Source organism: Dermacentor variabilis, chromosome 1, assembly GCF_050947875.1.
Source record: "Dermacentor variabilis isolate Ectoservices chromosome 1, ASM5094787v1, whole genome shotgun sequence".
NCBI lineage: Eukaryota > Metazoa > Arthropoda > Arachnida > Ixodida > Ixodidae > Dermacentor > Dermacentor variabilis.
The window spans coordinates 32,621,980-32,649,408 of NC_134568.1; the positions used below are offsets into that span (position 1 = coordinate 32,621,980).

Here is a 27,429-nt window from a genome sequence, read left to right on the forward strand (position 1 = left end):
CTTCTACCTCACCTCGAATCGAACGTCATCAATAAACTTTATCGAAGTGACCACTTTGCTGTAACTTTAAATCTGATAACTCTGCATGAAAACTCACCGCATATTCCTCGATGAAAATTAGCATCGGCGGACTGGGCGCATTTTAAAGAATCAACTTATCTACCACAAGATTTTATAAACCATTTTAGTATAGATGGTGCTGTTGTACATTTTACTGCTTTTATGATTGATACAGCTGAGAAGTTTATCCCGCAAACGAATGGTGGTTCACTTACAAGACGTATTCTCTAGTGGAACGAAGACTGTAGAGAGGCGCGAAAGAGGCAGAACAAGGCATGGGTCGGTATTGCGCAGATCGCCAAAAGCAAAACATATAATTCAATTAAAAAAAATTGTGTACTTAGATTTAGGTGCACGTTAAAGAACCCCAGGTGGTCAAAATTTCCGGAGTCCTCCACTACGGCGTGCCTCATAATCAGAAAGTGGTTTTGGCACGTAAAACCCCAAATATCATTATTACTATAATTTAAAGAAATTATATCACAGGGAAGGCGGACTCGGTGACAGGCAAAGAGAGAAAGCTGGGTGAGGCTCCTCTTAGGTATTAATTCATACATGCAGGAGGCGAAAATGTGGAATGGCTTAAGAAAGCTAAAAGGGCAACAAATTCATCCGTTGCCTCCGGTGAACGACCAAGGGAATACCTTGCAAAACCAGGCAGACTCTCTTGGGGAGCACTTTGAGCGTGTGTCAAGCTCAATCCATTATTCTGAATCCTTCCTTAAATGCAAATAGAAGAACGTAAGCCAGTCGTACGTATATGCAGACAGAACGAACCGTGTAACCGGCCTTTTAGTATTGCCGAGTCGAGAACTACCTTGATCATATGCAAGAGCTCTGCACTGAGACCTGACAGAGACATGTATGGCATGATCAAAAACTTACACACCGATACAAAAGTTACGTTACTCGCACTTTTCAACACTATTTGGGCTGCCGAGACCTGCCAACCACATGGAAAGAAGCGAATGTGGTTCTACATGTTTTGAAGCAGGGTAAAGGCCCTTCCTTTGCGGCAAGTTATCGCCCGATAGCTCTTACAAATTACCTGTGTAAGCTTTTTGAAAAAAATTATTGATCGTCGACTCATACATTTCCTTGAACTAAACAATATGCTTGATCCCTATCAGTGTGGCTTGAGAGAAGGGCGGTCCACAACTGAACATCTTGTGTGCATTGAAGGAAATATCCGTGATGCATTTGTACATAAAGAGTTTTTCGTCTCGGTATTCCTCAATATGGAGAAGGCGTATGACACAACATGGTGTTACGGAATCTTGCGAGATTTGGCGGGAATGGGCATCCGTGACAATATGCTAAACCTAATAGAAAGCTATATGTCCAATCGTACCTTCCGCGTCAAAATCGGCAATGTATTGTCACGTCCATTTATACAGGAAAATGGTGTACCCCAGGGAGGCGTGCTCAGCTGCACACTCTTTATCGTTAAGATGACCACACTCCCGGCTTCAGTATCACTGGCCATTTTTTTTATTCCGTCTATGTTTACGACATTCAAATAGGCTTCAAATCCTGTAACCTCGCCGTATGCGAGAGACTGGTACAAGCGCTGGAACTTACCAGCGCATTCGACAGCGGTACAACTGGCGCGGGATGTACAACTACGTTCAGAAGTTCGTTCGCTCGTGCCCCGATTGTCAGCGCCGGAAATCTTTACCGCGCCTCTCGCCAGCCGGTCTGCAACCGTTACCTTGCCCTACCCGGCCGTTCGGGAGTGCTGGCATCGAATTGTATGGGCCACTTCCCCTGACATCTGCTGGTAACCGCTGGGCCATCGTGGCTGTTGACCACTTCGCGCGATACGCTGAAACTGCCGCTCTCCCATCGGCTACAGCGCGCGATGTTGCCTCCTTCCTGCTTCGCCGATTCATACTGCGTCATTTATACAGCATCAGGAGTTGCTGAGCGATTGCGGACATGTCTTCTTGTAGGACGTCGTCGGAGCCATCCTCAAAAAGTGCCACGTTGTGCACCGCACAACTACTACTTACCATCCGCATACCAATGGCCTCACAGAACGCCTTAACCCTACGCTTGACGACATGCTCGCTATGCCTCGGACCACACAAACTGGGATGTGATTCTGCGTTTCGCAACGTACGCCTACAATACCACCACTAAGAGAACCACTGGCTTTTCACCCTTTTTCTTACTGTACGGCCGGCACCCGTCGCACACACTCGACACAATCCTTCCGTACAAGCCGGGTGCATCTGAGTGTGCGCCTATTTCTGCCACAGCCAGACATGCCGAAGAGTGTCGCTATCTCCTGCGGGCCTTTTTTCTTCACATTACCAAGAGCGCCAGAAGAGCGTTCGTGGTGACACCACTCCTGCGCTGTTGTGAAGTCGGGGGTCCGTGCGGCCAACGAAGTTTTCATGGAGGGTGCGGTGCCAGGTGCCGGGAGGAAGGGTTCCGAGCGACGTTTAAGAGAATGAAAAAAAAAAGGATTATATTAAAAAAAGTACATGGTTGAGTTTTACAATACGGCTCCAACTATCGGAGCATACTATGGTAGCGTCTTTGCATGTCCGAGTGCATGTCCGAGCGTCCCCCCCTCCTCTTCCCCCTCACAGCCGTCTGGATCCGCTTTTTATGCCCTGCGTCGTCATTGTTCAGTCTCTTCCCCCAATCCGGCGTCAGGAGACCGATGCCCTCAGGTCCCACCAATCCAGAGGTCTGTTGCCCTTTCCCTCCGACGGGAGTTTTGTCGAAACACGCGCACATCACTGGGCACAAACAGGGGAACTGGGATCGTACACTGACTCCGTATCCGGCGTGGTCGTGCGAATTTGTGCGGCTGACAGGTGTGAAGAATCGTAGCCTTGCACGTGCCTCATCTCCGGCATGGACGTTCAACATCCCATTTGACGAGGCTGTCGGCTCGTTTCCCGTAAGTGCTTTATCCGTGACCTGAGCTTTGTCGCGGAGTGAACGGCCGATCGTAACAGCCTTGATGGGCTCTTCGTGGCGGTCAGGAGAGACGACGTTGCTATCTTCAAGCGAGCTGCCTTGAAACAGTCAGGAGAGACGACGTATCTGTCATCAAGCGAGCTGCCTTGAAGTGAATGATGAGGCGTGACAACTGCATGTCGCTGGGGTGACATCCCCGGCTCTGAAGGACCGCCGGGCACAACAGCGCCCAAGTTCTTCTCCGGAGCGCTTGTATGGCACTCGGTCCCTTCCACTGCACCTGGGCTCTCGTAGAAACTACTGCCGAAGTATGAAGGCCCCTACCGCATCGTCGAACGCACATTTCCGATCAACTACGTGATGGAGTCCGTTGAACCGTCTTCGGACATGCGCCATCGTAGACGAGACATTGTCAACGTCGACCGCCTCATGACCGACTATGACCCACTCGCAGTGACAAGCTGTTAGGTAGCCGAGTGGCTCCCTTTTCGTTCCCGGGCGTAAGAGTAGAGAATGATTGAAACAATATAGTGGGTCGTCCTCCTGTGCGTTTTCGCTCGTGAATGCCACTCGTGCTTAGAGTCTGTGCCCTGCGCTAACGGTCGGTCCCAAACGCCGGTGACTACTACACTCCTTTACAATATATATATATATATATATATATATATATATATATATATATATATATATATATATATATATATATATATATATATATATATATATATATATATATCATCAGGGGCGTAGCCAGGGGGGGGCTTATGGGGCTTCAGTCCCCCCCCCCCGAAATTTTTTCGTGCTGTCTATGCACCGCCCACAAAAGCAATCCCCGGTGCCGGAAATCATTCTGAATTTTGTCTAGAATGTCTTTTTCGCGCTTGAAAAGACTTTTCACCACGAACATTGCGAACTCGGGCTGGATTTCGCGGCAACGCCTATGCACCGGGAGCCACATAACGCAAGCAGCCCCATCCGAGCAGAAAGTTTCAAGGGCGTTTTGATGGCGAACGGGCTCGCAGCGGCATCTTGCGGAGGCCGCGGAATCTATGGAGCGCATGGATGTCAATTCCGAAATGTATGGGTATAAAGTTGTCATAAACTTTTGATGTGATAGGTGCATTGACATTTCCAAAGTTGTGCTTTAGATCTTCAATTGCGGAACTTTGTGGGTTAATGCTCGTATACATATTGAATGCCAAAGGTGCGTTGACTTTTCTAAAGCCTTACATCGGAACATACAATGAGACAAGCCAAATAAACACACTATCAGACAAGGTGGCAAAGCCAGCAGCGAGGTGCGATGAGATGAAGCGTTGTGGTGGTTCATTTGTGTCGTCCTGACACATAAAGAAATATTTTTTTTCACTTACGCCAAAGCATCCATATCAAGAAACCAAAGCCAGCCAAGGTAACTACGTTCTTATTTATTTTTTTTCTACTTCGATTTTTATTCGCGAGGATACATTGAGCCTCTTAAATTTTTTTTGTCCTCCCTCCCCTACTCGCGGGCTGTCAGAGCCAGCCAGAGCGCATGCGTTTTTCTCGTGTCGCTCTGACCGCCGTGCTGTGCACTTCGGTGTGTATTCGCTTTTCCCTGGCCGAGTGGATCTTCGCCTGGCAGAGTTTTGGGCGCTTTCTGGCTAGCATACGAGAAAAAGAAACTATCGTCGCTCGCCGCCATCACTGTGGGGACTCGACGAATTGCACCGCGTTCACGTGAGCGCTACCTCTCCGGAAAGTCTTGTCTCGCCATGGTGTAGAATACCGAGCACTATGCGTATGGTTCTCGGTGGCCCAAGCGTCTCACGTTTTCTTCGATATTCCTTCGGTAGCCGCATTAGGTGCCCAGAGTAGGCATTCGATTGTGGCCAACATACTTTGCGCTTTTTCATTTCGGTGCCCCGGCCACACAAAAGGAAAAAAAAGACATTGTTCTGGCGCAGCGAATTGTCGCATGGTGAAAGTTCGATTTTGTTACTTCTTCTTTTGCGGACAGTAATGGGCCACGGGAAGCTTCAGTTACCGGATACTCTTCTTATATAGTATTGCGACAGCAATTATATGGACACTCCAGGCCCATTCCTGCCGTCGCGGTCGCTCTCATGTTTCAGTCCAAGGGCGATAACATCGGGAACGCGCGCCGCATGCTGTATGTGCGAGTGAAAGCGTAGGGACGGGGGAGGGGGGGGGAGGCGGGAATGGGTGAGACGACGATGGTGGCTCAGTCTTGTGTGCGCAAAGGAGAAAATCGGGGAGGAAGCGTGCCGCCTTCCATCGCGCGCGATACGTCGGGGAGAGTGGATGGAATGGGGGCGGGATCTATAGGATTCTGTGGATCTCTGATTGCGCAACATGTTTATTTGCCTTGTTTGACGCATTATATACAGTGACTTTTTTTAGATACGTAGATTTATTGGATACTTATACGTATATTTAAATATCTTGTTGCGAGGTTTTGTGTATACGTGCAGTGAACTTTGTTTCCAGTGACACTTTTTTGCCTTTTATCAAGCTGTATCTTCGCATTTGTATATTCCATTGAATCGTCGCATTTCTGATGTACGAAGGCAAGGAAAATGATAGTGATCCAACCAGCCCCGCGCAATAATGGTTCAGTTCATTATCACCAGGCATGCGTGTAGCACACAGGCATTTCTCATTTAAAAAAGTGACACGCAGGTGTGAGGATAAATTTTTTTTAATGCTCTCATACGCTGGGTTTAACATTGTGGCGTGACGTAATGGACGCTCCAGAAGTTGAGCAGCGTGGTGTCCTGAGGTTTTTGACAGCGGAAGGTATTTCCCAAAAGAAATTAGTCGCCGTATGGCTGCCGGGTACGTTGAACATTGCATTTCATTGGCCACTGTGAAGCGTTCGAGCAAACGGTTCAAAGAAGGACGTGAAACTTGCAAAGACGATCCAAGGCCGGGCCAAAGCCATCGTGCAATCACCCCTAACAAAATTGCAAAGCTTCATGAGCTGATGAGGTAAAAACGGAGGATAAGAATCGATGAACTGGGAGAGCGTGTAAACATCAGTCACGGTTCGGTTCACGCCATAATTCATGAACATCTCGGTTATCAGCTCTTGTGTGCGCAATGGTTGCCCAAGATTTTTGAACTACCACTAGAAAACAGAGAAGTTCAGCGCTGCCTTGACTCATCTGATCCGGTATCACAATAAGGGTGACGACTTCTTGTCTCCAACTGTGATCGGGGACGAGCCATGGTGCCACTTCTACGAGCCTAAAACACGACGGCAAAGCTTACAGCGGAAACATTCGAATCCACCACCCCCAAGAAAGGAAAGGCCGTCATTTCCGCTGGAAAGGTGTTGTTGACTTTTCTTTCTCGATCCTCAGGGGCCATTATGGATAGAATTTGCTAAATCTTGAGAGGTTATCAATTCTTTTCGTTATTGTGAAACGCTAGATCGGCTACGTGTCACAATCAAGAACAAACTACGTGGAAAGTTGACGAATGGGGTCATCTTGTTCCACGACAATGCTGTCCCCACGTCACTGATGTGGTTAATACAAAACTGGCGATGTTCAAGTGGGAAACGCGGCGACATCCGCCATACAGCTCAGACCTGTCGCCGTGCCACTTTCACATTTTTGCGCAACCGAAAAAAAAACAGCTCAAGGGAACCAGATTCGTGTCACACGATGACGTGAAAGAGTCACTTGCAGACTTTTTGAAGCAGCAACCCAAGGAGTTGAATGAGACGGGAATCACGCGACCTCGTTAAACAACGGGACAAAGGTCTAAATAATCATGGAGACTGCTTTTAAATAAAGTACCCCGTTTGTCATATATTCGCATTGGCTGGCTTTCATTTGACTCCCCCTCGTATATTTTACAGAACTTCGGCTTTTTATACGTGGTCTCTGTTGCGGCTATAATTTCAGTGCAATTATGATACACGACCGGTGACAGCTGCTCCTGCGTAATACATTGGAACAAATGACAGCGTCATTGACATTTTTCACTGGCCGTTGCATATGTACAAGAATCTAAACAAGGTTCTTGAACGACAAAGTTTCATTACAATATTTGTCCTCAGCTTGTTAATTTCATGGCCTTTACATTTTTGATAGCAGCGACATGCACTGCTTTGCTGGTTTCGAACTGATATAGTTCTAAAGTTCGTGTGATATTTTCTTTACTTATTAAATAGAGAAAAAACATGGAAGCATTGACATCTGTTATTTTGGGCACAACTTATGGCACATACAAGCATGTTATTTTATCAAAAAATACATATTTTACTTGTTTTGACAGTGCGTAGCGTTCAAGAATTCGTTTGCAGCATCTTTAGCAATGGCAATGCTATTATTATTCATGTATTTGATCCCCGTACAAATTGTTTAAGACGAAGCTTTAGCTCGCGCCCAACTCCAACGCGGCCTATTCAAATACATGTAAAACGCAGAGACGCTTTTCCGGGGTAACCCCAGGATTGCTTTTAATGAAATTTGTTACATTTGAGAGAGAAAGTTAAATTCTAGTGTAAGTTGGAAGCGGAATTTCAGTTTAGGGAATTTTGATTTTGAAAAACTCGAAAGTTAAAAAAATAATAGAAGCACGACGTTTACAAACTAATAGCTCTGCAGGAAGCACATATATCGCTGTTCAGTAAACATCTATTACAGCATCTATTACAACATCTATTACAACAGTGAAATCGGACAAACTTGGTGTGTCATTTCGTATCTTACGTGAATTGATTACGTTGTGTACAAGGATTCAGCGAAAGCCGTATTTCCATAATGCTAAATTTCTTGAAATTCATGTGTAACATAGCAATTCTGTCCGCTGTAGATGCACTATTAGGTGCAATTCACAGAAATGTGATATCATTTTTCATTGCTGAGTTACCGAGTTTTTAACTTGATGGTTTCGTTTTCTGAAAAGTTGTGATTTTGGTCAATTTTTAATAAAGAATCGACTACCTAAATGAAAAATTCGAAACCAGCAGTCACTAGAACTTAAGTTGTTTCTTTTAAATGCAACAAACCTCGTCAAATTTGGTGCATTGGTTGCCGTGAAAAACGTATTCTCCTTCTACATGTATTTAGATACGAGCACTCGAGCTAAAGCTTCCTCTTAATTAAGGAGGAGACCGAGCTGCAATGTGACCAGCGCAGCGGAGGATGAAAAAGGCAGCAAGAGTGAAGAGAGCGCGAGGAGGAAAGCGGAGAAGAAGGGTGACGCGGAACCATGACGCGGAAAGCGGAGGAGGGTAGGGTGAAAGCGTGAGAAGCGTAGTGCGGCGCACGAGGGGCTTTGCGGCGACGATGGCTACGAGATGGAGCCTGCATGACCCAAACAAACAAAGCGCTGCATGAGCGGAGGTTGTCTGCGGCGGCTGCTGTGAGCCGCGCCCGCGCGTCACCCACGCACTTCCTCTCGCGATCTCCCGATTAGCGAGGCAGTCGCGCCACACTTCGTTCCGTTTGCAACGTACCGCAGGAAATACAACTGCGCTCAAATTTCCTTTAGAGAGTATCGTAATCGTCGGTGAATGTTTAAATCATTTTTTTACGAAATTGCTAATTTAGATCGTAGGGGTGTGCGATTAACATTACACATTTCCGATAGGAATGGAAGAGTCTGTGTTATTCTTGTCATGTTCGATTCGAGATTTTGATACCCAAAATGCTCGAAGTTTCTGTGGCGGATAGTACGGGGTCTAAGAACTGCTGCTATTGGCTATTAGGTCGGGGAAAAACACACTGAAACGTCACCTCAACCCATGTTGTTTATCCATCTCTATTAGAAATACTGAACAAATACTGGACTACACCAGTTCCGGCTGTAACACGCAGAACAGCATTTTGTTTTTTTTCTCCATATCTTCTAGTTACCTATTGAAGGGTGTTTTTTTCTATAGTCTCTCTGTATATTTGTTGCACTAATTGAAGTAAAATATTATTGGGTAAACTTTAATGTTTTTCACTGAAGAGGTGCGCTCTTTTCTCTCTCTGTTTCTTTCTCCCTTCTTTATTTAATTTTGTTTATACGAAGTATTGAGCGTGCGATTCTATGTCCTGCGGCAAATTTTCGCTATAATATTGGTATTCGAATCGACTCCAAAATACCGCTATTTGTACACACCCATAAGTTACCATTTACGCCATCATACCGGTAATTCACCTTTGCACAGATTGACGATTCATTCATTCGTTTTTTTTTTTTCTCTGCGCGACCTGCTGAAGACAGAGGTCGTGTTCACAAACAAGTTCTTATGCTACAACTATATTTGTAAGAGCACGTAGGTGTGAGCCAGTCGTGATGCTGTACATATATTAGCGGACTTGGCCGGCCAATGGCAAACAGCACTTGCGAAAGAAAGGCTCTGAAAATTCGGCCTCAAAAGCAAGCTGCTGAGTTGACCATATATATAAATATGATCGCTTTGTGCGAACAAGGAAGGACGGAAGGGGAGCGCCAGAAGCAAGCTGCTGCTGTTCGACTACGGATGCATTTCACAGACGGCTAGCAAGTGCTGACAGGTGCTAACCTACTATTAAGTGTGTTACTCAACCGTCCTTGCGCAAGTTAGTTCGCTTTTGGCGTTTTTTTTCACTATTATATATTGCCAAATGAACCTAAACCTGCAATACAGCTACTTTATAAATTGATTGACTGGTTTAAACCTTCATACATGCACATACAGCAGTCAAAATTTTCAAAAAAAAATTGACTCATTACTCGAACAAAGCGCTTGAATTAGCGGGCAACCACTGCCTAAACACTAATGTGTCACGTTTATACCGCAGCAAGTTGCAGTGTTGCATTTTGAAACTCTTTTCTGAGATTACGGGGATAGTTTTTGCAATCTGTGGCGGATCCTCGTTAGAAAACAAGAGTCTCTGTACACGCGCGCAAAAAAAAAAAAAAAAAAAGAATCTCAGCCGAAATGAAGTGTCATGTTCTGTATTAATTAACACCCTCCTTGAGCGCTTGACTAATAACAATGCGGCGTTGCAAGATCCTTCTTCTTTCGCACGAAAAATACGTCCGCAAGTGACAAAAAAAAGGAAGAGCAGCGCCCAGCGCCTTTCGCAATTGCCGTTCGCAGTTTCCGCAGGAAACTGCAATGATAATAATATAAATAAAGAAAAAAACGAGTGAGTCGTAATTTATCTAAACGAAGCCAAGACAAAATTTTGAGAAAAGATATATGTGGAACGCTTAAGTATGTGGTAACGACGCCTCCGCCTTTCGCGCTATAGTTTGTTCCCGTTAAAATTGCGATGAGCCATACTGGTACACCGCAGTACTTGTTCAAATAGAGAGAGAGAAAGCGAAAGAAAGAGAGGAAATGTGGGGAGGTCAACCAGCTGAAAATTTTTGGTATGCCATCCCCCTTCGTTTGAATGGTGGAAAATGGGTTGGAAAGAGGATAGAAAAGAAGAAAAAAACTGCCAATGGCTATATGAGTGGTAACAATAGGATTCGAGGGGCTCGAGTTTTTGTTAGTCACAACCGTGTGAAGAAACAGACGTCTGTGGTTTAAAAAAATATGTTCCACGTCCGCCGCCCCTGGCCACTGACGGCCAAGGCGGATTTGGAACATTCTACGCCGCGGTACACCTTGACTGGTAAAGCGCCAGACACGTAATGTGAAAGATGCGCGTTCGGCTCCCGTCTGCGGCAAGCTGGGTCTTTTCGTCCACTTTCATTTTTCTTTACTTGAGAATTTGTATCATAACTGGTAAGCATAACAATTAGTTTCCTCTGTATGTTTGCTCTGGCTTCACTGTCTGTTTCTTCGCCAGGTCTGTGTAGGCGTATATCTATATGAATGCAACATATGAGTAGCATGAATGAAAAAAAAAAAATTAGGCGAGGCTCCCAGACGAGCAGGGCCACCCGCTGTGGTAGCTTAGCAGCTTGGTGGATAGCTCAGTGGTGGCGCGTTCGATATCGGACGCGACGGGCACATTCGAATGGGGGCGGAATGTAAAAAAGAAAGAAAGAAAATAAAGAAAGAAACAAAACGAAAATGAACGCTTGTTTACTTAGATATAGGTGCATGTTAAAGCGCCCCAGGTGGTCGAAATTCATTTGGAGTACCCCACTATGGCGTGCCTAATTATCATACCGTGCTTTTGGCACGTAATACCCCATAACTTAAAAAGGAAAGCAGGGTCGAATAACACGCCACACAAACACACACACAAAAAAAAAACGGTGTCACAAAGCATTGAGGACCAAGCGCGTTGCGCTCTCTGCCATTGATTCCCGCTGCACGTGAAGAAGTATCCTGTTTACAACTTCTTGCATGTAGCTTTGATGACGGTTTTTCTTTTTCTATTTTTTTAATGTCCTCTTTCGATTAGATCGCGCAGTCTCTCTTGCCATCGCTCTGCTTATAGTTGCTGCTAATCGTTCATTGCCACTCGTTTCTGGTTTCCGCAAGTGCTATAGTGGCCGCGTAACAAGCGGAAGTCTAATCTCTTTAGAGATGCCCTCGGGTGTCCGTATAATGTAGCAACGATGCTGCGTTTAATCAGGGCTGGTATGTTTTCATTTGCCGGCTGCTTTTAAGCCAGCTTTCTTTTGTCAGCGGCAATGAATGGAGTAAGACTAAAAGTTCTCGTACCCCTGCAATCTTTCTTTTTTTTCCTCAAGACCATATGGCATTTACGTCGTTTAAAGCGAAGATGACGCTCTCATCCTTGAACGCCTCATCAAACTAAGTGACACCGCCGTAACTGATAGCGTGTCGTGCCGGGCAAACCGAGCCAGCTGGCTAAAGTGGTAACTGCGTTCCGCATGGAAAGCGCTGGACGAGAGCCTAAAAGAAGTCCGTGACGCGCAATCTCCAAATAGATGGGCTCGCGATTGGGGCACCTTCACGCTGGGATACTCGCTGGCTTCGTCGAAGCTGGACTGGCAGCGCGAGCAGCATGTGCTCACGCGTTTTGCGCCTATACCATGTGCTCACAGTCATCATCCTTGAATCCTGGCTGAACCCTGCGGTTGGCGGTTTCCTTGCGTCTCAGAGCGATACAAAGACGGGACCACTTCAGCTGGAGTGAAATGTGCGAACGGGACTGGATGTTGCAGAGGTCACACCGTTGCCCTGTGGACAGCGTTTAAGAGCGTCGTGCTTCGTTTTGAATGACTATAAACCTTGTTTAAAACTGCGTTAGTATACTTTTAGGCCACTGTCCTGAATTGTGCACTTGTGACAAGCAGCACCCCCGAGATTTGAAAATTCCACGGCGTATTTTCATGCTGAAATTGTTTTTAAGTCTAAGAGGCAAGGACACAGGGCACGGGAAGTGTTTCACGTGTCCTGCGTTTTTCCTCTTTTGTATTTTTCTGTCAGCGCTACAAATTATTCTAGCATGGCTAAGAAACCAAACCCAAGTTCCCACTATCGTGGTCGTGAGTCAGGTTTAAACTTCCACGAAGTAATGAGGAGACCAGGCTGTCACGATCACACCACCTTGATCGGCATCTTTTTTTTTTCCCAACTTGAAACAGCACGGCGCATGGGGACATCCACCGACTTGATCCGATGGTGCACAAGGATGTCGCCCTTGTATCAATGCAGTTGCCAATACAGTCTAAAGTTGACTAAACGCTAACGTCCTGACGTCATTCGGTCACGAGACACGGAAAGTGTGCAGCTTTAGGCTCTATGTTACCTCTTAAGTATCGACCAAGCTGTACGTTCTCCGGCACTCCGAAACGAACTAGCGCAGACGCGTGGATATGAAACAGAAAAGGAGTATTGGGCAAATAATAATAGCAGTATAGAACAGAACCCTCGCGGAGAATGCTTCAATCACATCTTGGCACTGATATCACTGTTCCCGCCTGGCACAACACGGCAAGCTATCTTTTATTCTCTTCATCGCCCCGTTTTTCCTTCCCGTGGGAGGAAAAAGAAGAAAAGAAAGAAACGCCCAGCGTTCGTAGCGAGCCGGCGTTCAAGCACGCGGGCTCACGGAAAACAAATTGGCTCATTTCGCCGGGGCAGCGTCTTCACGGCCGCAATTTATACACACGAAGATTCTCGCGATCGATTGGTGCGTGAGCTGGGGGCTCAATATGAGGCGGACTTCCCTCATCAGAGCCTCACGCATCGTGCTGCGTGGTGGCAGTAGGTAGCCGACGCTCGCCAATCACCGCGCTCACGATCGACGCCTGGTACTTCCTGAAGGCGCGCCGACTCCTCGCACAGGTCGCGTGCCAAACTTCAGAGTCGCGTATACGGGACTATCCGTCCACGAAGTGCCATTTAATCTCGAGTATAAGCACCCGGTGATTTCGGGTTACGGCTTTAGCGCACTCCATGGCAGCTTGAAAAGGGGGAAAAAAAGTGGGTTTAACCTGTCCGTGAACTGCTACTGTTTACGGAATACCGGAAACGTGTGGCGCGGGTGGCGCTGTCTTGTTTCACTGAGTTCAACTGGAGAACACAAAACGAAAATTTCAACGGCTATGCCCTGCTTAACCGCTTTTATAAAGACGTTGACAGCAGTAATCATTGACATATAGTGACTCCTTTTCTTTATTATTTCGGAGAAGACACCCCTGCAAGAAAAGAAACGAAGAAGTGTATTAACACGTTATGGTCGAGCAAAGCGTTACGAATGTGTCGCTACCCGAGCTGCTGCCATCCAGTATATGGGTAGGCCAAACTTTCTGATATATCCCTATACTGTTCCCGTAAACGGGAATGGTTCACCGACATTCTAAGCCCTAATATGCCTGTATTCTATTCCCCTTTACGGAATACGTATTCCCTTTCACGGTATGGGGGTCCTCGCCGAAAGGAGGAAAAAGTATATGCGTCATTAAGTACCCGCCGCGGTTGCATAGTGGCTATGGTGTGGGGCTGCTAAGCAGGAGGTAGCGGGATCGAATCCCGGCCACGGCGACCGCATTTCGATGGGGGCGAAATGCGAAAACATCCGTATACTTAGATTTAGGTGCACGTCAAAGAACCCCATGGAGGTGGTCCTAATTTCCACAGTCCCCCCACTACGGCGTGCCTCATAATCAGATCGTAATTTTGGCACGTAAAACCCCATAATATTTTTTACGTCAATAGTTGTTGCTGTCGGACGCCTTTACACCAGAAACTAAGTAAAACATAGTCTTTGCAATTTCGTTTTGGGTTGAAATCGGTGTGACTCGAAATGGCAGCACCAGCTGTCCGGTATTCCGTAAACTATAAGGCTTTACGGAGAGTCTAGGACTCCCTTATGGGAGCATGTTTGTCCCGCTTCGTCTGGTTATCTCGACTATCAAAATATCATGCCCTTGATGCCGGCTTACGGACTGCCCACGTCAGCTACATCCCAACAGACAAAACTAGGAAGTGGCAACAGGTGCCTTGACTACAAAATATGGGTCTGTGAGCGCTAAGATATAAATGTTTCATTTCAAGTAAGGTACCATTGACAACACTGGCATCGTGATTGACGAATGCTGCTCAAGAAAAGAAAGAGGAAACGCAGGTATTCGATGATACGTTGCATGAGCTCTGCGTCCGTAGAATTCAGCATTATAGCACAAATCACAGAAAATAAAGCGGCTACTGCCCGATGAAAGGATTGTGTCGCGTCTTAAAGGGATAATAACAAGCAATATTGTGCTGTATTAATAAATTACGTTTCTGCAATGCAAAGCGACCAAGCTCACCGCGAGGTGAGCTTTGCTAAGCCTAAAGAAGAAGCGAGAACCTTGGGACAAGTGGCGCCGCCGCTCTGAACTTTCGGCACCCGCTTGCCGTGACGTCATGAATTTTAACAATGCTCGCTCATATGTAAACTGTTTATTGATAAGAAAAAAAAACTTACGCTGCGTACCAAAGGAACGAAACACGTAGCCTGATAAGGTTTCAGAGCTTTTCCTGCACCAAAGTAACACAAATACGAGCAAATACTCCGAAACCCGCGGCGCACACGCTGAAATTACTCTGAAGCCTCAGCATCGGTACGTCATACCGACGTACCGATGCTCTTGTTTCAGGCGAAAATCAAATAAGGAATCTCTGCCCTACATTTTCTCGAGTAGTAATTCACATTTCCCAGTCTTGAAACAGCATAATAGTCTAAGCAGGTACAATGATGCTATTTAGTGTCCCTTTAACCAGCGGCGTATTGTTAAACGCGATAAAGTGTCAACAAGCACTGTTGCCGCCCAATAGCATTTTCTGCAGAAACAGGGTCAATTATTATTCATTTCAGCGAACGGAAATTCCGAAAGCCTCTCGTAAATATTCGGAGGAGCTCCCGGTTGAAGTTAGTGCTCACAGCGTCAAGCGATGGCCACATTTAACGGACGCTGCGACCCTTTCCGTCGCGTCTATTTTGGAACTCTCCCACTGCACAGTATACATACATAACGCGCGCAGCTCGTGTACGTTTGCGTGTTCACGTGCTCGAAAACGATTGATGCTTACGACTGGACGCATCCGGTATAAGGCCGGCAAGGACGAGCCAAGCTGGGCAGCGACCGCCAAGGTCGGCGAGAGGCACTTTGATGACGGCGTCGTTTATTAAACCCGCCGGTAATAACCGCCGGCACGTACACGCATGTCTCTGTATACACAGGGGGTACTACTACCTGGCAATGGCGTCGCATGCTTGTCCGCCTCGCCACGTCAGGCAATTCACCGCTCGTCAAACTTGCGGCGTGCGACAATGTGGCTTGGCTGCTCCCAAGTTATCTGCGTATACGTTCTGCTTGCCACCCATGCTGATGGCTTTTAACGTGCAGCGCGTGAACTACCCGTTCTAAGGGCCGTGCCCACTGTTCTGGTGCTTCCGGTTGTTTTCAAGAGCTTCTTTATTTTTGGCGCTTGCCTTTATGTTAGTTTTTTTTTCTTTAAGGCACGCTTGCCTAGTGGACTTCGCGGCAGTATCCGGGAAGCCATTCCGCAGCCTTCGAAGATATAAACAGTTTCGTCGTCTCACTGTGTGAAGAACTGCAAGCTGAAGCAATTGCTCAAACTCTTTGCGATGACCCGAAAGGAAACATAGCGAGAAATTGCCATTGTTTATTCGTTCAAAATGTTCATTAGAGGTATTCAACATACCTTGAATCACCTGTCCGTATGCTGGCGATGGTAAGTTGCGTTGCGAAAATTGTGCCGACAAGTTTTGGTGCTCGAAACAGAGCGGTCGCAGGAGGATATAGACATGACAAAGTGAGCACCGAGACTGGGACGATACTAGTTTTTTGCTTTTGTTTTGTTTTTTAATTTCCGCAGCTCAAAAGGTGTATGCTTGCCAATGCAAGTAACATAACAGCAGGTTCACCTCCTGCAGCCTGGGCTTTGCCAAATGGTAAATTATCTTGGAATCTGCGCAAATCAATGCCCACAAAGACGCAATCAATCTCTGCCAAGCGGGAAGCCATCATCGTATTCACTCTATGACTTACAAGCCCTGCAGTTCTCAGTTGATCCTAAACGTTTATTGAAGCAGCTACTGATATATTAAAAGTGCAAATATAGGCGCCGGTTCAAGAAAGGTTTTCAGACCTAAAAAACTAGGCCCTTATTCAGAAAAAAAAGTTCTTACTACGGAACTGTTCGTAAGATTAGATGCCAGCCTGTCACGTTGGCTAACATCCCATTAGCGAAGCGGGGCCGGTCGATAGCAGATAGCACTTACCACTTAAAAGCTTTGTGAAAAGCGCTGTCGGCCATTGACCGGCATCAGTTCTGCCATCTCGTTTGCTATCACCGACGTTCGCTCTTACAAACCAAGTACACCCTATATCGTGCGATACAGGGTGCTTGAAAGAAACAAAGTGCTGTTCGGCAAATGGCGCTTGGTCGACTCTGTTTTGCCCTCTAAGTGAAGTGTCTAATCCCGCCTAATCCCTGCGCTTCCAGAGTTCGACGAGTGCCAGAACACACAGCATGGCTGCGAACACGAGTGCGTCAACACCCTGGGCGGCTACCGCTGCGAGTGCAACATCGGCTACGAGCTACACTCGGACGGCAAGAAGTGCGAAGGTACGATCGGTGTATATATAGTTCGTGCGCAGTCTTGACGCTCTTATTTCCTACCCCCTTTCCTTTATTTCGTAATCGCTATTTTTTCTCTTTCTTTATCCCGGTGTATTTCCCATCCTTGAGCGTTTACGTAGACGCATTAGATTAGTCCTCAGTGCACGAAAAATGAAAACTTATTTTCTCTATTTTTGTTCGGAAAGCATCCGTAGGTATATAAGTATACCTGTCCATTCTCGACCCCCCGTTTGGCACAAGCGAGAGTGACGCAAACTTCTCGGAAGTATCGAACTGCAGCGCTCAGAGTGTAAAAAAGCGCTTTTAAGAGATTGCCGGTCGTCCACAGCGCCGCACTTTCCGCGTGGCACCACGGGAAGACACTGTACCTATATGCTGCTGATGTATGCTCACACCCTTAAGCAAGGCACGCGTGCTCCGGCCCAAGCCAGCGCAAAGTCTTCCACTATCCCTCCTCAGTGCTAATGTCTTTTCGGTTGCTCAGCGACTGTGTAATGCAGCCTCTAAACGCGGCTTAGCAGGCGCCAACCCGCACCGAAGGAGAGAGCGAGGCCCTTTAAATAAAGCTGTAGAGGTTTACCGTGACACGCCTGGTATGCTACTCCAGGTGAGTGCAACGATAAATGAAATGATACTAACAAAGCAAACGGCTCTTAACAGACGTGTAACACAACACAGAGAATTAAAGTATCTCGTTGAAGCCATTTTTCCGCAGCAAAGCTAAAGGCACCTTCGTAGTGCGGGACGCACCGGCGGCAGTATAGTCCAAGAACACATTGCCGCGCGAAGTGAGAACCCTGAGATGCATTTGGTGCGGTCGCTAGGACGCGGTCCTTTACAGTGCGAAGAGGTTGCAATTGCAGATGAAGTATAGGGTATGTTCTTTTGCTATTGCACGCAGCTCTACAGTGGCGATCCTACCCGCGTAATCTTGCGCGATAAGTATCTTGTGTAGGGAACGTTAACACGGTGCGGACATGCCCGAGCACGCCTGTCAAGTCCACACGGCACGCGAAAATTGCCCATTGGGTCGTAGATGCGAATAGATGTGCGCGTACGCTGCCGCTCCGGATCGGTGCATATAGCACGCTGTGAGCGCCACGCAAAAGAAGGCTGAACCGTCTCTCCTGGAAAAGGGTATCAGAATTTGCTCGGAGGAACTGTTACGTGCTAAACCAGCAGCGCAGTCAGTGTGTGTATCGCCCACTATGCCGCAATAAGAGGGAAGCCACGACATCGCAACGCTATGGAGCAATTCAAAGGCCTTGGTGTGCAAATAACAGTTGAACGGGGAGTAAAATGACAGGGAGAGAGCATAGCAGACAAGATAAACGGAAGAAAATAACTATTTACCTATACGCAACAGAGCGACTAGGACAAAACATACCCATAGTTCGCGTGTGGAGCTACTTTCCCGCGCATCGGCACTGTTGGCTCACGTAGAGTTGCCAAGTGGCGCGGCCCGACTGCTGGAAGAAGTCGCACTGTTTTGTGAGCTGCCACCCGCGCGCGAGGGGATGCGCGTGGCCATAATAATAGCGGCTCGGAGCTATCGGCTGGCATTTCGTGCGCGCGGTAGCCGCTCAGGAGTTCCTCCCGCGGTGCCTCGAAGGCACGGCACCGCAGGAGCGAGTGCTCGAGGGTCCTCCACACTTCACCGCAGTTCTTGCAGTTGCCCGTAGCGGCGACACCGAGCCATTGCCCGCGCGCTCGCGTCCGCAAGCACCCAGCCGAGTCGCGAACAACCGCAAATGTTAATTGCTGCCTCAACATCTTGCGTACAGTGATCGCAGCCAGCTTCTCGGGTTCTCAGTTTCAATTGGAACAATCGTAGTAACTTTCCAGGCAGAGGGCTTCCAAGGAGATGGAACAGGCATAGAAAGACTCTGGCAGCGAGGCGAGAGCAGGTCGTTCACTTCTGAAGTACATCTGCCTCGAAGGTTGCGGTGAAGCTATAATTCAAAAACGGATGTAACTCTTGTTTTACTATAACCTACCTGGAACGTTCAAGCTGCGCGTGTAGATATAGCACAATTATGTCGATGTATACAAAAGTACTACTGAAAGCTTTTCGCCAGTCTGAGGCATCTGCGCAGTCATCGAACAGCACTGTTCGAGGTATTGTGTAGAGACACAGAAAAGAATATAGTGCTTACTTGAATGAGCGACCGCTGGTAGCGAATAGTTATTAATTGCGTCACAGCCCCTTTCTCTTTTTTTTCTTCTTATTATTAAATGTGGTGTGTGTGCAGGAGAGGTTGGCATCATGGGGGATGCCGGCTACGGGTTCTCTCCTAGCCAAACAGTACTTTTAAAGAGCGCAAATAATTGAATATACCGAGCGTTTTCAACACATTTTTTTCTTGAGATAAAACGCGTTTTATGCATAGAGGTGTGAGTGGGAAAAAAGCAGCACCACAAACTGTAGGAAAGAAAAAAATAACGGGCCTGTGTTTACTACGTCCCAATTATGACTCCTTTATTACTCAGCCCCGGACATAAATACGCTTTGACCTCCCAGTTTGCCGTAAAATACTGGTATAACAAATCACGGTAAGAAAATGGGGCCTCTAGTTATGCGTCTGGTTCGGGCCGACATGAATCAGAAGTTAATGGGGACTTTGAGCGTCACTAGAGCGTTTATGTCGCTGGCAGTCTGTCCATCGTCCTGGTTACACTCAAGAATTTTAACTAAGACACGGAAAGAAAACCAAATGATGTAACTTTTCTCGGTACCGAATGCAGCACCCATTCTGTTGTACCTGCAAATAAGTAGCTTCAGCCCCTGAACGGGTACCAAACGTATTATTTATTTTATTTTTCTCGTTCGGTTTACAAGCGTCGAATGACATGGTTATCCTCCGATCTAAACAACGTTCAAGCGCAGCCTTTGGAACGTTTGTTCACTTTTCGAGACCATATTTAACGGCAAAATATCAAAGCACGTCCTTGGAAAGGTCGCAGCCGGCTTTTCTTGTCGAACACATTACTCGCATGCGTACAGAAGCGTAAGAAGCCCGCAGGTCAAGTCGGTACGAGGTTGGCACAAAGGATATCGGTTGGTACGAGTACAAACGTGAAATGGAGCTTGTGCTGGCGTACCCGCGCGATCAACCTTTATTTCGTTGCCCACCCATCGCGAGATGTATATCATAGGCCTGAGGACTAGATACGCACTTCGCCGTGCTTTGATTTGTTCTTTATGGCATGTTCAATACCGCATTCTGCCTTGCACAAGGTTGCAACCGCATCCCCACCTGGAAGGAGTGTTTTTTTTTTTTTCTGCGCGTTCGCCACGGCGTGTTTCGTCGCGTGTTTTTGCCTATCCTTTTATTTGAAGCGTGCATCGTTATGCCCGTTGCCTGGACTTATTGTACGTGCGATTAAAAACGTAACGAACGGTTCTATGCGAAAGAAACCAACTGTACGAGCTGCAACCGATTATGATATCTAATCGTGATTGCTCCCAATACTGCGCCGAATTATTTGGTTTCTTTGCTTGGTTGAACGGTAAATTCATTTATTCGGTTCACTGACTGGTCGAAACAAACGTTATATTCATTGAATTTGTGATCCAGGTGCCAACAGGTTGTGTCGATGCGCGACTTCCCGATGACTTCTCAGGCGTTTCCGGAAAGACACCACTCGCTTGCGCGTACTGTCGCGTTCGTGTACGCTAAAGGGTTTTGGAGCTTGCACCCACCGAGCCACGGCTGAGACGACGAAAATGTAACCGCAGCGGAACAAATTCAACTTCTCGACGAAACTCAGCTCGTGAACTACAAGCTGCTCCACTTTCTCTGACGGCAAGCGGTGACGACCGCAGTGCGCCCGAGCGGGGGCTGCGTCACGCTGCGTGCAATGCAGACAACTGTGCACTGCGATGTCGCAGGCCGCGTGTAAACCATTGCAGTGCTTCGACCGAGTCGCTATCGCAAAGTTGAAAATCGCACGATAAAGAAAGAACAATCCGACTCAATTGCGCAATCTTGCAGAGTGCACAGCCCAATTTCCAGCGAAGTTTGCGTCTCTTTCGAGCATTGAGAATTTCGCTTCCCTGTAATCGATCCACGCTCTTTAGAACGTTGCCCGTATGTAACGATTGCGAGCGCTTGCTTTAAGCGAGCTTTAGCAAATGTCGCACTTGACCCACACACTTTTAACTTCGCACGCGCATCATCCTTGAAGTTCCTTCATTTTCACCAAATTTGATCTCGGTGCTTGTGATTGTTCTTCCCAAACGGCGAGCTAAGTTCTTCACCGTTTGTAAGACACAGTTGTGATGTTTTTGGAACGTTTGCGCAAGTGATTTACTCCAAAGGCCGTAATTAAGCCATGCACTGTGAACTGTGACTGGCCGCCTATTTCCACTAAATATAAACAAGGTGACTCGTGCATAGTACACCACTGCGCGTGGAAATGGAAAACGAATGTTGAGTAATTATTTGCAAAGTTGATATACTTCAGCTAGAAATATTAAAGTTTCGCCACACATTACGCTTAACGTGGCCCCCATTTCCACCGAATGTAACTCGACGTCACGTACAGTTCTCCTAGGACACTGGGAAACCCTGCGGATAACAGCCGTTTAACGCTTTCAAAAAACACTTGCCTAAGGAACTTTTTGCAAAGCTCGTAATTAACTGGGACTGTTGAATGTTTACCACATCATCATCTTTAAAATGCCTCCTATTCCCGCGAAATGGGAACTTTGTGGCACGTAGAATTTTTTTTTTGGGCGGGGGAGGGGGGGGGCATTGTATCTACGCCGTTCGTTAAATGCGCTTGTAACGCTCTGCAACGCTCGAATAAATAAATTATACAAAAAAAAACGCCGTTGTTGCTTAATGGCTATTGTGTTGGGCTTGCTAAGTGCGAGATCGCGGGATCGAATCCCGGCCACGGCGGCCGCATTTCGATGGGGGCGAAATGCGCAAACACCCGTTTACTTAGATTTAGGTGCACGTTAAAGAACCCCAGATAGTCAAAATTTCAGGAGCCCTCCACTGCGGCGTGCCTCACAATCAGGTCGTAGTTTTGGGACGTATAACCCCATAATCTCTTTTTAATTTATACAAAAGATGCAATTTACAGTTTCAACTGTGATAATGCACATTACCGGCAACGCGCTGTATATTTCAAACAAATATAGACAGCGCTTTTCGTTCACTTCACCGAGGAGACCAAGAAAACCAATTAGGATCCTTGTACTCGTATATAAGCATGAATAGAGGGAGAAAACGAGTATTCAGTAACTATTCTCAGTGTACACAGTTAACCTGCACTCTACATGTTTCGAGCACACTGTACCCATAATAAGGCTCCCATTCTCTACAATAACAAAAATGCTGCCATGTTGGGGCTCTCTGCAGAGGAACGGTGAATCGTTGTAAGCGTTTCAGATAACGCATCTAGACGAGCCGAAAACAAGGGTCAAGGAGTTCACGATATTCATTTAGCCCTTTAACCAATTAACCCACACACTTCAACATTTGCTTGCACATCACCGAAACGCGACTCCCTCTCTTCCCCCTTTTTTGTTTATCTATTGAAGTATAAACTCTACGAATGATCTAGTTCTCATAGAACACCGTGAAGACACGCATATCCCGCATTCTAACGCTTCTAGTCGCACCAGCTGCTTCGCTGCAAAGTACTTAATTATGATGTTTTAACGTCACAAAGCCGCACAATGCTTGGTTTGTGAGGCACGCCGTGGTGGAGCGCTTTGAAATAAATTTGATCACTTTGGGGCTTTTAAACGTGCACCTAAATCCCAGAACACAAGCGTTTTATTTTGCATTTCGAGTTCATTGAAATTCGGCCTTCATGGCCGAAAATTCGAACCCGTGACCTCGTATTCAGGAGCAGGACACCAGCACGCGCATAAAAAAAAGAAAAGAAAAAGCACGATTCTTGTGGGTCGCTTCCTGACTCGTACTACAATGAGGACGCCAGACCGCAGTTAACAGCCACTTCAACGTGATACTTACTTATTTATTTATTTGTTTGTTTGTTTGTTTGTTTGTTTGTTTAATAAAGAAGCTTGAGGTGAGGAAGCCAGAGGTGCAGTTTGTACCCCACCTCCTAGGAAAATGCAGAGCATGTTGAGGAAAGACCGAACGATGTATTTCAAGGCAGATAATCTTGGCTGATTTCGCTGTTTTAGTTAGGAAAGCAGCTCTAATGTAATCAATTTTCTTTTCTTCATTTCAAGGGCTTGTTGTATGCACTGGAGAACTAAGTCTGCTCGTGAGGAACAGACTCTTTGGTTTTCCCGACGCAGTCTCTTTAAAGTTACTATGTAGTTCGTGTAAATAAATTTGAGGTAAAAAAAAAACACTGTCAATTAGAACAGACGACTACTAGACACACGACACAGTTATTTCCTTTCGTGTCGCGCCTTGATTCATTCATTTTTTTTCTTTTGGTTTTCTTTATTCGCGGGAACTAAATTATACGACACAAAACAATTTGTACAGCGCCAGTTCTTTTTTTCTAAATCTCAATCTACTTTTTTAAATCGTACCCCTGTTTTCTCTTTCTAGCTTTCTTTCAATGGCCTCATCGAGCAATATTGTACTGACACTGGAATTCGCCCTTCGTTTAAGTTCCCCTGCACGGTAGCTATACGAGTTGGCATTTTCCTTACGCACGCGCCGTTGCTCCTGAAAGCGGCATTAATGAATCGAAGACGCTCATCGATAACATTGAAAGCTCTCGCGATCCCATTTCCAATTCCTATCGGAATCCTTGTAAATACAGGTGCGCTATATCCAGTATACCGCCGTTTTACGCAGGTTAATCAATTCGCCGCCGCACTCCATTAAGGCCACGACGAATCACCCGATCGACCCCGTTTCATTCATCTTTTATCCGAAGCGCCGTGGCGGCTGTGGTAGATGAGTCGACATTGTCTGTGCGCCAACTCGAGATGTTATCCGACATCCCCCTTTGGAGCAGTGCCTTAAACGTTATTCCTCGGCTATAGGCTGACAGCTCTTTTGCACGATTTGGTTCATATTCCTCTTTTTTTGTTTCATTTTTTCTCTCCGTTTCTCTCAATATTAGTGCTTTCGAAATGAGAAGGAAGGAAAAAAAAGAAACCTTGGTCGTCATCCTGGCGTTCCTCAAGGATATAACTGTTCGCCGCTTGGTGTCGCCTCGCCGATGGCGTAAACGCGTCTCTGCGCCGGTTCTGGCTACATGTACCCGGAAGGCGATCCGGCAGTGTTCTCTGCATCTCTCATTCTATTACGTTTACGCTTTCTTCCGCCTCCAAGTAAAACTGTGGGTTCTTTGAGTACCTTCAGTCCTAACTGGCGGGAGGAGAATTTTGACGGGAGGAAGAAAAAAAAAAACCTGGGTGCAAAAAAAAAATAATAATAAACGCAACAACGGCCGCACGGCGAAGTTCGGGTGGATGAGGAGGGGAGGGGGTGGGAGGAAATTTATTTCCGTAACGCATCATCTATCAATAGGGTTCGTGCGCTACAGTTCGCCGTCGAAGCTCGTGTTAAGTGGCATCGAATGCGCCTTGTCAAAATGTGCGCTCTTGGACATGCAGCGGCGGCGCCCTTTAGCAGCGTGCTTTATTTAAAAACCTGGCTCACGCTAAGCGCTCTTTTTAAAACGCCGTCGGCTGAGAAATTCGAGGTCTAACGCAGTGGTTACTGCGTTAAGTAAGCAAGCACGAAGCTATAGCGTATGGCAGTTCAGCTCAGGGTTAGCGTTGAGTGAAGGAAACGTATATCGCATAAAAACCGTCAGACGCGCTCCAGCCTAATATGTTTTCTCTGTAATAGCTTTGCTGAAACTAGGCCCCACAGGAATTCATTATAGACCGTGTACAGCATGTCCCTCCTAATCTGATGCAGCTATGTTCTCGCATGATATCTCGCAAATTTAGAGCAAGAATGTGAAAACTTTGTAGTTCAATTTTCGAAGCAGCTAGCAAAGCAGGACCACAACGGAAACCTACAGTGGTAAAGTTCCTTTATAGCACTCCCGACGTTCTAGTTACACGCAGAAGCTCAGAAGGAATGGCAGGACATCGTTCAACAATATAACTCTCCGAGGGGCTAGCTGTCAGATTTTGAAAGGAGTACCATATAATTAATCTTATTTTCTTGTTTAGCTCGTGACCCTGACTGTCATAATACTTTAGGGCGCGTTTCCTTTAATCCAAAGACCATGTTGCTTAGTATGTCGCTAGGCTACTTCGTTTTTACCATGTAGACCCATGAAAAACATGTAAGTAAGATACCATGTAAAATATATGTTATATGTGGGGGGGGGAGGGGAGGGTGTTTGCGTGCATATCGGTGTGCGCGTGCGCATGTGAGTGCGCGTGCGTTCTTGTCTGCAACAGTAAGGTCTTGATGAGGGCTAGTTGGTTCATATTTAGAACTGAGGTTCAACAGCGCGAATAAAACAAGGGCACGAGGAACAAATACCACAAACAAGCGCTGCAACGTTCTTTCAAGAAGCGTGCTCCCCTTAGAGGTATTACGCGACTAGTATCTAAACAGTTTTAAGTCGCGCATTTCATTTCTTAGCTTGCTTGTAAGCGGTGTATGAAGACGTGAGCTGAGTGTTTTCATTTTTCAGGCAATTTATTTCTCCCGGAATTTCCGCAACCTGCTGAGTATCTAATGTATCCTAATTGCTAATCATAAGAAGCTAATGTAGCTAATTGGGGGTATTACGAAAGAAAGTCGGGCCGCCTAAGGTTAAAAAATAACCAAAAAACTCACACAGTAACCAACGTTCGGCGCGTGCACGTATATTATAAGCCGTTTCGAGTTCCTTAATACGCAAAACATATCAAGCTGTTTATCAACTGCACCACGCCTTCTTGAAAAGCCCAAGGAACGTCGCGTCTGTCTGTAGTTCTTAGCACAGCTGCGCGCATTATCGTTTATTTTTCCCCTTCTCGCAAGAGCATGAAACACCGGGATGGGCGCAGCCAGCCACCCGAGGCCGTCGCAGGCGACTGATCGCAGCATACGAGGCAGCTGCCCACTCGATGTGTTGCTTGGCAGCGGTGGACTACGTGTGCAACTTCTTCCTCTTCATTTCTTTTCCTTGTACCCGAACATTAGCTTTAACTGGAAATGGTGTTTGCTTTCCTTTTTCCGTACTCGGAGATGTAAAAGCGACTGTAGTGACCGGGCAGGACGAGGCGTCGCGGCACGGTCGCAAGGACAGCTAAATTACCGGCTTTTACCAATGCACGCTGTGAGAAACGAAATAGTGCTGAGAATGTGTCGGTGTGTATACAGTTGATAGCTGTCGTTGGACACTCGCCTGGCCTTCAATTCATTGTCGGCGCTCTGGTTGAAGAAAAACAAAAACGAAAGGACGTTCAGACTTGAAGCATGCATCTAACTGGCCGTCTACAAGTGTGACACCGAAGACCAACTGCGACAGCGAGCGACAAAAGAAGGAGCCGCCACAATTATTAGTTTTCCGAACGAACTATACGTTACGCCAGTTATGCTACGTGCATGTGTCCGCGCCGCCGTTATCCCTGAGATCGGACGCATAACCTGATAAGCAAAGAAGGATGCAAAAGTAAACGTATATTTCATTTTGTATATATAAAGAACTCAACATAAAAATGCTAACCAGTTTGTTTCCCGTATAATCTGTTCCTTTCTGCGGGTTTCCTACCCGTTAGGTTTTTTTTTTTTTCAGTATTATTTTTGTGCGTGTGTGTGATATATCAATTATATGGAAACTGGAGGCGCGTTCGCTAAGTCGGTTCCGCCCCTGCCGTGCTGTCCCGGTATCGAAGATGCAAGCGACGCTCGCGCGTGCAGGGTCAGAAGGTCTCTGCAGAGGCACGAGCGACGCGCGGTGCGTTTGCCCGTAAACAGCGATGAAGCCGAGTGAACGCACGCTCCACTCAGTCGGCTGGAGACTGGACGGTGTTCTGTATCCCGCCGTCGCATAAGCGTTGTGCGCACAAACACTCGCGTCTCATCTGTGGCAGGCGTGCGCAAACCGCTCCGTTGCAGTTGTGACGCTTGCAACGCCGGTGGCGGCGCTCCTCATCATGCCAACGTTGTGAGACGCCTGCTAACTGCCAGGGCGCTGTTTCTGGTGGGCAGCAGAAATTGCCTCGTGTGCTGCGTCGCGGCAACATCTCTCACCAACGTGTTCTTTCAACACTGTCTGAGGAGCTTGAGCGCAAAGCTATACCTCGCTATCGTTTTCAGTCATCTACCCTTCGGGTGAAATTGCCCAATTTTTTTCTTATTTTTTTTCTAACGGATGGAAAGGCTGCGACACTTCATATAATAGTGCTGGCGACCTGGGCTGACATAATATAACGATTCTACATTCCTATGCTATTTGTTTTCGTTCTTCTTCAGCGGTCCTTGCTGCATTCCGCCTACGTTGAACGCTGTATG

General features: G+C 46.7%; 1 protein-coding gene across 1 annotated transcript in view; it reads left to right on the plus strand.

Annotated features, from left to right (window-relative positions):
• tok (tolloid-like protein 1 tolkin) overlaps positions 1 to 27,429 on the plus strand; it is a 716,025-nt gene that overhangs the window by 648,157 nt on the left and 40,439 nt on the right. The window contains exon 11 of the mRNA XM_075686316.1: positions 16,874 to 16,996. Within this exon, the coding sequence (XP_075542431.1) occupies positions 16,874 to 16,996 (123 nt within the window). The remainder of the gene's footprint in view (positions 1 to 16,873; positions 16,997 to 27,429) is intronic.